Source organism: Cylas formicarius, unplaced genomic scaffold (genome assembly GCF_029955315.1).
Source record: "Cylas formicarius isolate icCylForm1 unplaced genomic scaffold, icCylForm1.1 PGA_scaffold_1__22_contigs__length_36826433, whole genome shotgun sequence".
Lineage (NCBI taxonomy): Eukaryota > Metazoa > Arthropoda > Insecta > Coleoptera > Brentidae > Cylas > Cylas formicarius.
In genome coordinates this window covers 35,088,475-35,103,741 of record NW_026844264.1, presented here as the reverse complement: position 1 = coordinate 35,103,741, position 15,267 = coordinate 35,088,475, and the positions used below count along the sequence as shown (strand labels likewise).

General features: G+C 37.5%; 1 protein-coding gene across 1 annotated transcript in view; it reads left to right on the top strand.

Moving 5' to 3' along the window:
- The window catches only part of LOC132696541 (T-box transcription factor TBX20-like), an 83,737-nt gene extending 71,181 nt beyond the window's left edge, over nucleotides 1-12,556 (top strand). The window contains exons 4-5 of the mRNA XM_060661426.1: nucleotides 1,287-1,522; nucleotides 10,843-12,556. Of these exons, the coding sequence (XP_060517409.1) occupies nucleotides 1,287-1,522; nucleotides 10,843-11,398 (792 nt within the window). The 3' untranslated portion in view covers nucleotides 11,399-12,556. The remainder of the gene's footprint in view (nucleotides 1-1,286; nucleotides 1,523-10,842) is intronic.
- The last annotated feature ends 2,711 nt before the right edge of the window (nucleotides 12,557-15,267 follow it).

Sequence of the window (15,267 nt, the reverse complement as noted above, 5' to 3'; positions counted from 1 at the left end):
AACGGTCGGGCGTCGACGACGTCGACGTGGTCGGTATTCATCCGACGGATCGCGGCGTCATCCGAGTCGGCCGTGATCGCGTTCCGTCAATCGGCGCTACGGTGGCGCCATCTCGTCGGTATGTGGCGTTTTTACGAAAGGAGCAAAAGAAACTTTGCGAATAAGTTTTTTAAAGGCTCGTGAATTAGCATTAAGTAAATCGATACTACTACCATCTTTGACAATATTTAATGAAATAATTAAATTTGGAATCGTCGCCGGGCATATTAAAAACAAACCAAAATTGCGCGGCGGCCGGTGTGACGTCACACCGCGGGAAAGTACACGGCACGTATTTTTTTATTTATTCCGCAAACTACTAGTTATAAGTACTGTATCGTTCTTGTACGGGTTCAACTGTGAAAAATCCAGATAAAATTCACGCTTATGAAGATCATTTCGATGCAAGTATGAATACCTAAATATAAGGTAAACTTGTTATTATACCGACGTTTCTATTACATGCTTACTTACCTAAATGCAGAGTAGAGTGCCAAAATTATTAAAAGGAGATATTTAAAAAAACTTTTCCTTCCCAAAATTGGCTTACGGGTAAATAAACTGCGACACAAAAAACATGGAAAAAATTATTTTTAAACAATTTGTTTTCAAAATATTTAAGAAAACTAAGAAACGGGCTAAATGCCAACAAATTATTTGCTCAAATTAGAATAAAATTCTTGGTGCTATTAGATAAGGACTCATTGATATTAGGTGCCTTTTTTTGTTATCACCGATCTTATTCATATCTGGTAGCAGCCTAACAGATATTTCTAATGTCTTCTATGGTTTTTCCTTTCTTAAGTATAAATGAGGATTTCCAACATACTACTTCGGAAAAAGATTCAGCAGTAAACAAAATGCCAGGGTCTTTGGGAGCCAACTTTCATTCGAACGACTTTGCTAATATTCACTTGTCTGAGATTTAGTATCTTGTCATCTGCTTATAGATCAAAGAAAAGCAAAGAGGTTTGGAAAATTGCTGGAAAACTTATGGTATACCAGAAAAAAACGTTGACACAAGTGTATTATATGTGGGAAGGATTACTTTGAAAGAGAGAACATTAATTTCGATGAATAAATACATACTTTTTGATAAAACTTCAAAGACAACTAACTTTTTGAACACACCTCGCATTTTATATTATGTTACTGTATTGTGTGAAATATGTGCGTTTTCGCCAAATGAATGTAAAATTATATAACAATAATGAATGCTATTTCTAAAGGCCAATTTTTCATTCCAGATCGTCCTCAACTCGATGCACAGGTATCAGCCGCGGATACACATAATAAAATGGCGGGAAAACTCCGGTCCAGTCACCGATCTGGAACAGGAACAGTACCGTACGTTCGTGTTTCCAGAGACGGTATTCACCGCGGTGACTGCTTATCAAAATCAACTGATCACCAAACTGAAAATCGATTCCAACCCATTCGCAAAGGGTTTCAGAGACAGCTCGAGACTAACCGATTTTGACAGGTAAAGCAATCTATCTAATAATAGTCGTGTTTCCTATTTTAAATATTTTTTTGTTTTATCCGTGCTTTTAATTGAAAATTTTATTATTATTAATAATTATTAATCATTAATACGTATTAATTTTTTAACGCTTATTTTAATTATTAATATTCATTAATTATTAATACTTATTAATTTTTAATTGCTCATTTCTTGGATTTTAAAACCACCGTCGGACAAAATAAATACGACGCAGTGGATCGTTTGTTGAGCCTAATTTTCAGCATCTTGTAGTTCAAGAATTTTTCCCATCACATCATGGCTCATTGTTTAGGTTAGGTTTAACCACAGTATAGCAAATCATAACAAAATAAACAAATGCTTGTAAGCATAGTAAAACAATACATGAATAAAAGTACAAAACACACTTAACAAAATTGACAGCTTTCTTAAAATAATTGTTGTTTAAAACATTTCACTAGATATAACACTAACACATTTTTTAAATGGAATACCTCCAATTAAAAAAAAAAAGTTTTCTATTAAAATTTCCTGTCAAACGATGTACCATACGCGTATTTTTATTAAGTAGTTAAAAAGATATCTGCAATTTTTAATAATTTCCATAGTAGGCTGCGCTTAACTCTGACCTATGCAGTTTTACGGTATCTATCTAGGTAGCTATGATAAAAAAAACAATTGCCATCATACACAAGCCCAACTGTCAAAAGTGTCGTGTTCGTCGAGCTATAAAAATGTTTGAAAACTTTCAAAAGTGCGACATGATAAAATGTTATATTGAAAGTAACGAAAATCGACAGACGGCGTTAAATCCATATTTCCAGAGATATCCGGAAAGGAGGCAACCTAGCTCAAAAATATTTTTAAAACGTCATCTACAATAATACAGATCCTTTAAAAAACCGCGGTTTAACCAAAACTAACGGTTCTGGGAGAAACTGAAATTAACCCGAATACTTCCACAAGGGCCATGGAGAGAAACCGAGGAGGTTCGGTTTTAAGCCAATTTATAGAGGACAAATTATTTTTATTATTATTTTTGATGCACATTTAAATGCCGAAAGATACCAACGAATTCTAGAAGAGCAGGTAATTCCCCTTATCGACAATTTGCCACTTCAGCAAAATAATGAGCTATACTTTCAACACGACGGTGCACCCCCTCATAATGCACGAGACATTACTACTTTGCGCAGCGCCTACTATGGTAAATATCAAAAATTGCAAATATCTTTTGAAGTATTTAGTAAAAATAGGTGTGTGGCACATCGTTCGACAGGACATTTTGGTAGAAAACTGATTTCGCTTAATGCAAATGCTTAAAGAAATAGAGGCTATCTCATTTGGACCACCCCGTACATTACGCGTTGCGTAGGGGCGAGTGTCAAACTGAAAAGTCCCATGGACCGCTTAAAAGGTGCCGAAAATTCGATTTTATCGATTTTTCGAAATTTACAAGGATTATCAACCGTGAGTTTTACGCGCAATATGACATTTTCACGTTTTTTTTTCGTCTCGTAGACGTCAGCGGTAAAGCCGGATCGACGTTAAATTAACGTCACAGTATCAGCTGGGAATTACGTCCCTGCGACGTCCCTCGCTACTTTGACCGACGACCACCGAATATCGCGAAGCAAAAACGTGACTGGTCCGTAAAAAAACTCGTAAACGGCTCACCGTTCCGTTCGGACGTAAATCGTCAGACAAAAGCGCGTAGCGTTGAAAAACGCGGGCCGTTAAATCGGTCAGCGTATTCCATAATTCCGTAATTAGATTTGTATGGGGCGCGGGCTCTTTTACAACGCGGGGGCCCCTTTTTTTGCCACCGACAACTAATTATCTTATTGTTATTAGGAGCGCAGCTTTTATTGCGTCGTAAACAAGCACGGTAGCAAAGTGCTACGGGCTTGTCGAATTCTTTGTGTTTGCGTGTGTGTGTGCGCGCGAGCGCCGGCGCGGCACAGGACCGTCCCGTTTTCGACGGTATAGCATTCTTCGTGAATTAGTGCCTGTTTTCTAGTATAAACAACGCTGACGAATGAAAAAAGAGAGAGAAGTTGTAACGACTATTAAAAAGAGGAAATTGGGAAAATTTGTGGAAGTGGGAAGTGATTTCCGACGTTCCAAACCAAACGCTGTGGCAAAACACTTATTGCAAAGGGTGCCAACTTCAAGTCTGTCCTAGACAAAGTGTCATCTCAAACAGCTAATTTTAACCCCCAAACCTCCTAAATATAATATTCCGTATTGCCCCAGAATCTCTAAAATCTAATACCGGCATCGTAATTCCGAAAGCAGATAACGGAAGCGCTACGGTAGTCCTGATATGAGGAAACAATTCTGCTGATAACGCTACTTAGTCAGTTACACTAATTTTGGATATGTAAAAAATAGAAAACTAGTTTATATTAATTACTAATTAAACTACGTAGTTAGACAAATTACATGAATAAAAATAAGAATTGAGAAAAGAAAAAACAAGATTTCAATTAGGGATGAAAAGACGGTTGGAAAATATGGCCCACCATTGCATAAAGAAATAAATAAATCGAAACTAAGTAATTTTGACTGAGACGGTTCAAAATTAGGGGATGGGATTTGCGGACTTCATGTCGTGAGAGTTTAATAATACGGTTTGATGTACTGTTTTCACCTCAAAAAATAAAAACCTCGTTAAATGCAGAGAAATCAGTTTTTATTATTAATTGAAAAAAAAAATTAATAGATCAAATCAGTGGTGTGCCACAATGAACAATTTTTTTTAAACCAAATATTTAGTTTTTAGTTAGCAATTCGTGCCCTTCAGAAAAAAAAATTAAAAGACTTCCTTTTAATTTTACAGGGTAAATCATAAACTATTGTTATTTAAAGAAAATTCTACGTACTATGAATAACTTTGAACAAAATCGTCTGTTCTTTGCAAGAGAAGTAGAACATAGAAGCTAAATATGTTGGAGCACCTCATATTACCATTAAATCGCGGCTATAATTAATCCTTTCTGGCTGGAAAAAGAGTCCTATTAAGTAATTTCTGTTCTGATGTTTATATTCTACAACTACATGGGGGTTTTCATCGGCCCAAATATGGTTATTCTGGAAATTTCTGATTGAAACTTAGCTTCATCTAGAAATATTATTACTTGATCATTACGCTTGGACTCGCTGAATCGTACAAAAGAAAATCGTGCAAAATTTTCCAAACAAAGACGTGCGAGATATTCAGATTATTTATTAGAATTTAAAACTGCTTCTTCACTTTCTGGAGTTCTTACGGTCCTCTTAAATGATTATTTGTCCTTAAAGTACATATCTGCATATCTGCCATTGGTAAACTCCACTGTTATTTTTTAAAATAACAATACTCGTGAATTTTAAATACAAATTTAATACGACGCGAAGAACTAAATTTAAATTTTTATTTTTTTACGCGAAAACCGAATGATTGGAGATTTTAAGAATAATTTTTTTTTAAGGAAAATTAGTGACGTAGCATCAATGTCTGCCAAAATAGACAGGTGAAATTCCGTACGCCCGCCACTGCTTCACTAAATAATGCCTCCTGATACATAGCACATTGAAAACCTATTAAAAATCCGCCCCCATAATTATTGACATTCAATAAGAAAACACCCTGTATAACATGGCAGATGATATAATTCCATATATTCCAGTGGCGCCCCCTGGGGAACCGCGTTAACCACAACGTTTTCGGTAAAAAAAAATATTTTTAATGTAATTTTTTTCTAATTACGGACCTGCGTCGAAGGTAGCCGATCGGCATCGCGGAACGAATAGTAGATTCCCCGTCCTTAATGGGCAGTAAATCGTTTTTACTTGTGCAAAATTATGGGACGATTTAAATTGGAAATGTAGCCGGGCAGACCGAGCCCCTTATATTATGGCAAACCGACAAAAATACAATTACTATTATGCTACCTATTCATTATGCCCGCTTATGTCCGGACAATTTTCCAATTTTGGAAAGACTTTTCCCGTTTTTTTGTCAATTAAATATACGTGTATGAGTTTACTACTGAAGACCTGACGTCACTGGTCGACACTATTTTTAAAACCAACAGAAAACCTCATATAAATATAATTTAATTAGACGTACTGATACATATCCGTTCAATTTTGTTCTTCCGCTCCTATTTTGATTGTATCCTTCTTTTTTTGGTTTTGTGCACTCGTCTGGAGCTCTGTATAACTTAAGTCTGCGTCCCTTCTTTTCATCTGATGTTGTTTTCGCATGCATTCTTTGTTTTATTTCGTTGTTTGTTGTTCTCCTCTTCTTTTTCGAGCAAAATTTCACGCAGTTACTTTATTCCCTTCGTTATGATTAAGCAGTTAAAACCAAATGTTAAAATAAATTCATTTGTTTTGTTAGTGAAAATTCGCGCCGTCACCGATAGTCATAGCCTACTATGCAGTTTTGGTTAGTACTGAACTAAAGCTCTTGGGTCTTGGATTACATGACAAATTTTCATGGTTCAGCCACTCTAAAAATTTTAAATCTGACCTCGCAAATTATATGTAAATAGTATCATAAAGAAGACGAAGTTTCTTTGGAAAAAAATGCACTTATATCTATGTTCCTATTGTTTTCACTTAATTCAGGAATACCTATGAGGTTGACATTTTTTTAATTGCTAAATGCACCTTTCTTCGTATGCAGTAGAAATGGAAGTGATACCAGATAACGAACAAATTGAACTTCAATCTCCGTGGATGTAAGAGCATCGGTTTTAAATTTAGAGAGCGATTATTAGTGTCTCCTAACTACCTAATTAAGGCCGACGATTCGAGGGCAGGCGATTAGCGATGATGCGGTCCATTGACGTAGATAATCTGACGGTATGAAGCAATTTCAGAGTCGCGATGGAGTTAATAAAAGGTCTCGGAAATGAGGCACGCACAACGTCTAGTGAAAGCGATATGTGATAATTTTGTCTCGCTCTTCTTCGTTCATTAGCTGGGGTACTGGGTTATTCGTTATATTTTGACACCCACCCACAAGGTTAATTTTGAAAAATAGAAAAAAAGTGTTAATACAAAAGCTTGACGATTTTTGCTCTGTTATCTTATGCAAATTTTTGAAAAAACAAACGACGAACGCAAGCTGTCAAAATGACAGCAAGATCATTTTTTTAAATATATTATTAGATTCAATCGTAGATCTTTAGCCGCTCTTGAAATATTTCAGTTTTTCTTCAATAATAGTATATTATGCAACAAGTGCGATAAAGGGTATTTGACTCACGAGTTTATTTGACACGAGCGAAGCGACACAATTCCAAGCAATTTGAAAATGAATGGTACTTACTATACTTGATCGATTTTAAATGAAGAAAATTCATTTTGAGAGTTCATTTTAGAATTAACACATTGTGTGAAGAGTATTGGCTAGGCACAGTTTTTATGCCTAAGATAAGAAGTGGAAGGAAAATAAAATGAACAGTATAGTTGCTCTCACCGATTTTTAGGTTACCTTCTATATCTACTTCCCTATATTCCCTTCAAAAGAGTTTGTAACGTTATTGTTGCTGTGTTTTTTGTTTGTGTGAGATATGTAGGAATTATTAAAGGACAATTCCTTCAAACTCAGAAACAATATTTAAATAAATAAGTATAACAAATACGAAATATAAATTATCAACTTAATTTTTTCCCGGTTTGTTTCGAATGGTTTTTGTGGCAAGATAATTTTATCGGAAATATACCGTAATATTAATGGTCATTTAAGTCGTAAATATGTAGAATTCTCAAGAAATTGACAGAGCGATGTTGTTATATTACCACTATAATTAGAGGTTTGGTTTTTGCGCGAGCGGTTTTTTGTAGTCGAATTGCCAATTAGAACGTTCGTTTTATGACAATAAAACGTTTTTAAATTTAGAATGGAAACCTTAAATATAATATATAAGCTACTGTTCAAAACTAATGCGCCACTCTATATAAAGGGCGTGTTTAAAAAAAAAACGTATTTCTACAAAATATTCTTTTGAAACACCCTGTATGTCCCTCCCAGGGACTTTGCCTTTTTTTTGACGCGTTGAATATAAAAATGAAATGATATATTTGTCCTTGTCCTCTCTTGTTTGATTTGAGGAGAGCTTGTGACGTAATAAATATGGAATTAACGCCCCAGTTACCAGCAGCGTGCGTTAAGAAGGCATATTGGGGTGACTTCCAATTCCCTAGTAATTTCCTCCACATCAGATGCGATATTAAATATTTTATCCAATAGATCAAATACTTCCCTCATTTTTGCTGCCGATGGTTGGTAATTTTTTTTATCCGAATTACTGTGATAACTAGCATTATCATGAACTGTTACCCTGCCTAGTACAATATCTGGAAGAAGTCCCTAGTTTTTTTATCTCCTTTTTAAAAATAGAAGTATTGCGACGGAGTCTTTCAATGTGGATGGAATTTTTCGGCATTTCCCCAACTTTTCCTGGAGCTTTATCGCGTTTCATGTCTTTTAAAGGTTTTTTTTATTTCTGATTTACTGAATTTAGGTTGGAGCTCAGAGTTTCTTGTTGTTTCTTTATTTATTCTCCTTTTGTGCGATATGGTTTAGTGTGGTATCTTCTATTTTCGCTTCTTCTATCTAGCTATGTGTTTTGAATTGGCTTTGTATTTCCTATCCAATTAGGTTTTGAGTATGTACCTCCCTAAGGAGGTAAGTGACCTACAAATAAAGTACCCCAAAATTTTGAATAATTGCCTCGAATTCCCGGTAATTCCAAGACTTGCCAAGAATATCCTGCAGAACTATCGTCCAAATTCTTCCTGTTGTAGCTGAACTGATTCTGGTAATTCCCGACTTTCTTCGGTGATAGTTTCTGTAACTTTTTGACCAACCGATTTCACTGAGCGCGATGAAAAACGAAAATTTTCCCACATTGAGCTTCACCAGGATTTGTAATTGTCATAGGGTATTTCTTGTGATTTCTTGCAATTCTTGTACCCTAAAACATATTACCCAAACATGTAGCCCCCATCTAGCAGTTTTATAACTCACTCGGGTTTGTCTAAGATTTTATTAGGTGCTCACGTTGACCACACTTGCACATTCTTATTCTTACAAGCACAACAAGTTTTTCTCAAAAACATGAAAAACGTACGGAGAGAATCATAAACATCAAAAATGTAAACAACTACAATGTAGACTCTTATAAAAATTAGTCGAAATAACGGCAATGTTGCTGGGGATGACGCATGCGCCGTCATATCATAGCCACCTGCGGCGCATCAATTTTTATTGTATTTTCTTATAGCTAGATGGTTTTTGCCGACCCAGCAACACCGCTTATGTTATGTTCAAATTGTTTTAAAATATCCATTTTTTGTTAAGTAGTTAAAACGTTGCTTTTGACTAGCACCTGATCATCGGGATTCTGCTGTAATTGTATGTTTTTGAGTTAAACGTTGTCGATTAAAAAAATCGCGTCTAAACAAGGCGCCGCCACTGGGCCGAGGGGTGGGGAGGGCGAGCGCGCTCGTCTCCGTCGAAACGCGATGACTAAAAAAAAAAAGAAAAACAAAAAAGCGGACCTCGGCTTATTTCAGTTGCGATCGAATTTAATTTACCTGTTTTGAATGTTGGCCGCTGGAGGGCGTGGCGCGCGGAGGCCGCCCTGTAATTTGAGACAATCGGTGTCTTCATGAAAGCCGGGGCCCGTTCTTCAACCGCGCCGCGATGATATATAATGAAACCCGCATTTTCTCACACTTCAGGTAGTGTTTTCCCTCTTATTTTCTCGCCAGATCGCCTTTAATTACCGACCGGTCCCGATAGGCGGCGGTTTTGTCTTCCACGGGTCGGGGGGGTGGGCGGGGTCGGCCACTCTCATTATCACCTTTTCCCTTGCGCCACGCTGTTCGCCTTCGGAGTTATTGATTGTTTTCCCCGGGATCGCCTGAGCCGCCCGTGATTTGTTATTATCTGCTTCCGTTTATAATAATAATCGGCTATTTTGGTGGTTCGGTTCTTTTACTTTGACCGCCGCATCGCACACACACGCACACACGCGAGGAGTCCGAGGTACCGGCTGTCGTTGTGTGCGGCGTTTAGGTGCCAAAACGATTCGCCGAGCCTGTCATTAGACAGACAGGTCGGCTTGTCCCCGACACCCCGTCCCGCCATAGGCGGGGCCCCTCCATTTGTCCACCTACTTCGTCCCAAAAAAGTTTTAGGCAAGTATTGGGAAATTCCGAAGTGTAACGCCCGGCACACACGATGCAATTTCTACGCATATTTATGCACGTATTTTCGGCGGATAAAAATTGCCTTTTTTATCAAAGACACGCCCAACTGAAAATCTAACTTATCCTATGCGTCCAGTGTTGACTATTGACTTCAAAATGCCTGCTTGAGATATACTTTTTTTTGCGATACTGAATCGTTGTCTAATGGAACAAAAAATTTGCAGAAAATTATGCGGAATACAGTGAGAAACATTTGAAATGTTGACAACGGCAAATGGAGCAAACAAAAAAAAAAACGTTTATAAGCGGCACAAGCTGTTCTAAGATGGCCGTGAAGACGCCGATGACCAACCTTGCTCTGTACGCTCCAACACGTCAACAACAGATGAAAGCGTTGAAAAAGTGAAACAAATGGTGTGGAAAAATCTTCGAATTACTATTAGAGAAGTGGCTGAAGATGTCGGCATCTCTACTGGCTCGTGCCATGCAATTTTTTCCTAAGAATTGTTAAACAACATCACTGATAATCCTGATCTGTTCGAAAACGTTATAACAGGTGACGAATCATCAAAGCCCAGTCGTCCCAATGGAAGAACCCAGAATCACCAAGACCGAAAAAAGCACGTCAAGTTCAATCGAATGTCAAGGTTTTCCTTACTGTTTTCTTTGACCATGGTGGCGTAGTACATCAAGGGTTCTTACAACAAAGTCGTACGGTCATAAAGAGTATTGAATTAAAATTATGCGTCATTTGCGAGAAGCAATAAGAAGAAAACGCCCACAGAAAAATCATGGATTTTGTATCACGACAATGCACCTCATCGTTGATTGTGCCCAGCTTTTTGGCCAAAAACAAAACAGTTACCATGCCTCAGCCACCATATTCACCGGATATGTCTCCGTGCGACTCTTTCCTGTTCCCAAAAAAAAAGCTGATGTTACCTTAGCAGTCATTACTAATAATAGATATTTGGACACTTCCTACCCAAGTATTTGAGTTGCGGCAATTTCGAAACATCTCATTAAAATCCCCTTAAACTTTGACCAACGCTGTATCTATTTAAGCCTCGTCCAAACTTATCATCGGAGTATTCTCTTGGTTGCAGGGAACCCATGGACAGCCTCTTCATGGACCAGCAGTTCCTGCGATCCTCGTTGCGACTGTATTCGGGAGGCGACTCCCTAGACGCGGAAAACAACAACGCAAATTCCTTCTTCTCGGCCGCGATGGTGGAGAAAGCCCGAGCCCAACTCCAGATGTGGAACCGCGCTGGCGCTTACCACCCCAGCGAGCTCCACGCGTTCCTCCTCAACTCCTCCGGTCAACAGATGTTCCTTGGACAGAGGTCGCCCGTTCCCCTGGGGTTGTCGACGCACTTGTGGTCTCAGGGAGGGTCCTCTTGGCAGAACCATATACACCAGGCGCTCGCCCCTGGACTTTTGGGACCGCCGCGACCTCAAATGACTCCGCCGCCGTCCTCAACTCCGAGTTCCTCCGGCTCGCCGAGTCCAAACTCTGTCAACACGTCGACGGAGCTGCGCTTGCTCAAGCCGCTGTTTCCGTCAGCGTTGCACCACGGCGGCAGCAGGTTCAGCCCTTACGCGACGCCCATGTCGAAATCGGACGGGTCGACGACCTTGAGCCCGAGGCAGAGTCATTGATGCCGTTCTTAGGGTAGAAACGTTGTTGAGTTTTATGTTTCCTAAACCAAAGAGTCTCGTGAGACGTTAAAGTGTAATTCGGTTGGTTCGTGGTTCAGATGTGGTAGTGGTGATCTCGTAGTGTGAGGAAAGTGTGCTCGGCTATCACCAAGTAGTGAGAAAATGACGCAACGGCGGAAGGAATTTTGGCGAAAATATGTTTGGTTCCTTTTGTATTGGTCTTTCATGATCCCAGCTTCAAAAAAATTTCTGAAATATTCTTGACTCCTTGTCTACTAGTCCTTTCCCAATTGAAAAAGGTGGTGGTGGTAGAACTTTGTTCGAAATATGGACAGCTTCTTGTCTACCAGTTCCTCTCCAATTCAAAGAGGAATTACAGCCCTCAAAATGGTACTTGGGTAATGAGAAAACCTAAGCAAAAATAAGTTTCGTCCGTTTTTCTAGTGCGCTTTTAAGGTTCCCAGAGATTCTGGTGTGCCTTGGATAACAACAAAAATACAAAGTATAGAAAGTCAAGAAGTAACCACTTGGTTATCTGCTGGACCTTTACCAATTCAAAGGGAAGTTAATTGTTTCCAATGGTTACCTGGGTAACACCAATTAATAATAAAACAACGTAAGCAAGGGCAGAGCTAGGGGAAACTTTGGCAAAAATAGGTTTGGTTCATTTTACAGAAGAAAAATCTGGACTCCAGAATGCAAATAATTGAGTAACAGAATTAAGGCATTGGCCAAAATATCTTTAGCCACAATTCAAACATATTTTTTTTATTGCTCTTTTAAGGTCCCAGGAGAAAAAGGACGATTCCAGTGTGCTTGAAGAACAAGTTATGATAAAATTAAGGAAATAGTAAATAGTACATTGAAAATAAATATGTCTAGACTCCAGATCATGGGTACTCGAGCAACGCCAAACCTTGACAAACGAACGTAAGCAAAAGCAAAATTAGAAAGATCTTGGGTAAAAATATGGGTTCTTTTTCTGCTAGTCCCTCTTCAATTCAAAAGGGAGCAGAAGTCCTGTAAATAATGACTAGAAACAACAACGACAACACAAGGTTCGGAATTGTACATGAGAGTAGAAAAGGCAGTAGAAGGAGTTCGAGACTTTGATCTTTTTGTGACAGCAAATACTGGCCAGACATGCATAGATTAACTTCTTGTGCTATAGATTAACTAGAAAAATTAACCGCACTATCTTGACTGAGCTTCAGAGCCATTTTGAAAAAAATAATCTGTAATTTGTTAGTCGTATTTTTTTTTAAATTAAGATGGCTATATGAAGACGTCAAACTGTACCTATGTACTGTGCCACATCTGAGACCGCGATGACTAGATTTTTTTTTGTAAATTTTTAGGATATTCGTGAAGATTGGTACAAAGACGCCTCGATTTGATTTCATATTCCGCTACGAAAGACCAGTATTATAAATATAGAATGCATTTATTTGCCGGGTATACATATATACAGACATTTATAATGTTCCTTTGTGTTTTGGTTCTACGCCAGATATATTTTATCGCAGCGTTAAAATACATATTTACGTGTAATTTTCGAAATTTTAGAACCAAATACCTTTCGCGTTTTAACATATACATAGTGTACATACCGCCGCATACATACGTTGAATATAATTAGCTGTCTATTGTTTTCCGTTTAACTACTTTTGTACTTAATTATGGTGAAGTAAAATCGTTGTTGTGTATATATATATTAAAATTGTAATGTAAAATATTAATAAATTATTATGCCTATATATTTTACATCGCACATGATTTATTTTTTTCCATTCCACGCGTAGAAGGCTCACTTTCCGGTAAGTAAGAGAAGACTAGATAGATCGATCGGACCGCGTGTCTTTTTCTTCAGAATATTTTCTCAAATTAGTAATTCCATTTTGGCCATTTTAATTTTTGTTTGATTTAATAGTTAATTTATCTAATTTTTTTTTGCATTTTCCACTTTTTATCAAATAATATACAGTGCGTGCGTATAATTTTGACCGCATATTAGCACTTTATACGGGGTGTTGCGTAATTAATGCACCAAATTTTAAATATATTATTATCATTGTTATCACGTGTCAAAATGGTGTTTTATGTTTTTACTTTCTTCGTTCAGAAAAAAGTTAAAAAATAGAAGTTGTCCCAAATTATTGGTGACTTGAAAAATAAAATTTATTTTCGGAAAAAGCAGCTCCGCACCATTTTTTTTGGTAACTTAAAGGAAAACAGCATCAAAAAATGGTTTTTGATGACTGAAAGCAGTGTCAACTAAGTATCTAGGGTGGTAAAGTATGATAAAAAATAGTGAATTTTGTTGCTTAACACTCTGTATGTGTATGGTGGTCTCCGGGCTATATATGATTCGTGCACAAATAAAATTACGTCGCTACTTCGATGATAATTTTCTTGTTTAACCCTACATATTTGCAACCTAACAATCTTAACCGCTACCTATATGGGAACCAGTCATTCGAGATGATGTTAAACAGTATATAAGCAGGTACAAAGTAAAATACGAGCCAGTTTCAGTCAAGCTCTGAAGAAGTCAACAGGATGATTGGCGAAACGTCAGCAAGTTCACCAAAAATCGACGCCGGAGGAATTCAGAAGTTTTGTAAAAAGTATTACAGTAGCCTGTAGAAGTTTCTTTGAAAAAAAAAATAAACAGTCGGTAATTTTTTTTTAAATAGGTAAATCAGAAATGTCTTCGTTAATTTAAATTACGCTTGAGAAACCTCTACAATTACACAGATTTTCAAAATGACGCATATTTGCAACCCCAGCAAGTATAATTCCCGGTATTTCGGTTAATGTTTCTAAAGTATTTGTCCCAACATTTCTGTAATCTCGGGAGAAATAATAAATTCACAGACCTAATATATTGTATGACCCCAGAGGAAGAAATACAAGGGCTACAAATCAGGAGATATAGGAGGCCAAGATATTTCTTCAAATAATTCTTTTGTCAATCTTTCCGCTTAAGAAGTTCCTGACTTGAATACTGTTGTTACTTATTAAAATATAACTTTGAGAAATAAACCATGGATCCATTTATAAAATAATTAATAATAATAATAATAACTTTATGAAGTGCGATAAAAAAATTTTTGCATTTGCTGAGAGATCACTGGACTGAAAATTTAAAGCTTGTTTCAAAAGTCGAAAAATCCAATGCGGCGGCCATAGAACACGGTTAGTTGCGAGATAACAAAAGACAATTGAGAAATACGCCACGTCTTAGGTTTGATAGCTGTCAATTTAATGGCTTGCCTTGGGGATAACCCGAGCCTGGGAACATTTGATTCTATGTTGTTCAACTCATTCACGAGGTATTTGGTATTTGTCTTGAGTCGATGCTTCTGGATTTGTTCTGGACCTGAATTCGACTGATATTTTCTTAGCTGAGAGAGAGAATCTACTTGACCTCGTACTGCTCTTGTTTACCGTTTACAATGTTACAATGTTTTGTGAATACATTTTTGAGAGTAGCCATTATGAAGCAAATCCTTATGATACTACATAATTCCACACTTCCACGCTGCAAATTGTGATTGGTCATTTGCAGAGTGTTCGGATGGTTCCTAGTTTGGTTGCTTCAGAACAATCAGACTCGAAATGTGTAGGTTTCTTAAGGCCCCCAATAGCAATTTTACCCGCACGGGTCAAAAAGCACGGTTAAACACGAACAACGACTTCCCCCCACACATACGCGTTGTTTTGTATGTCTCGTTCAGTTTGTTTGAAATTGCGGGCAAAAATCATTGCTGATGGATTTTACGACGACGTTAGCAGTGGCGGCCGCGGTTGCTATTAAAATAAAATATTCTAAAAAACAACGTTCCAAATGGGTTAAACAATGGTTA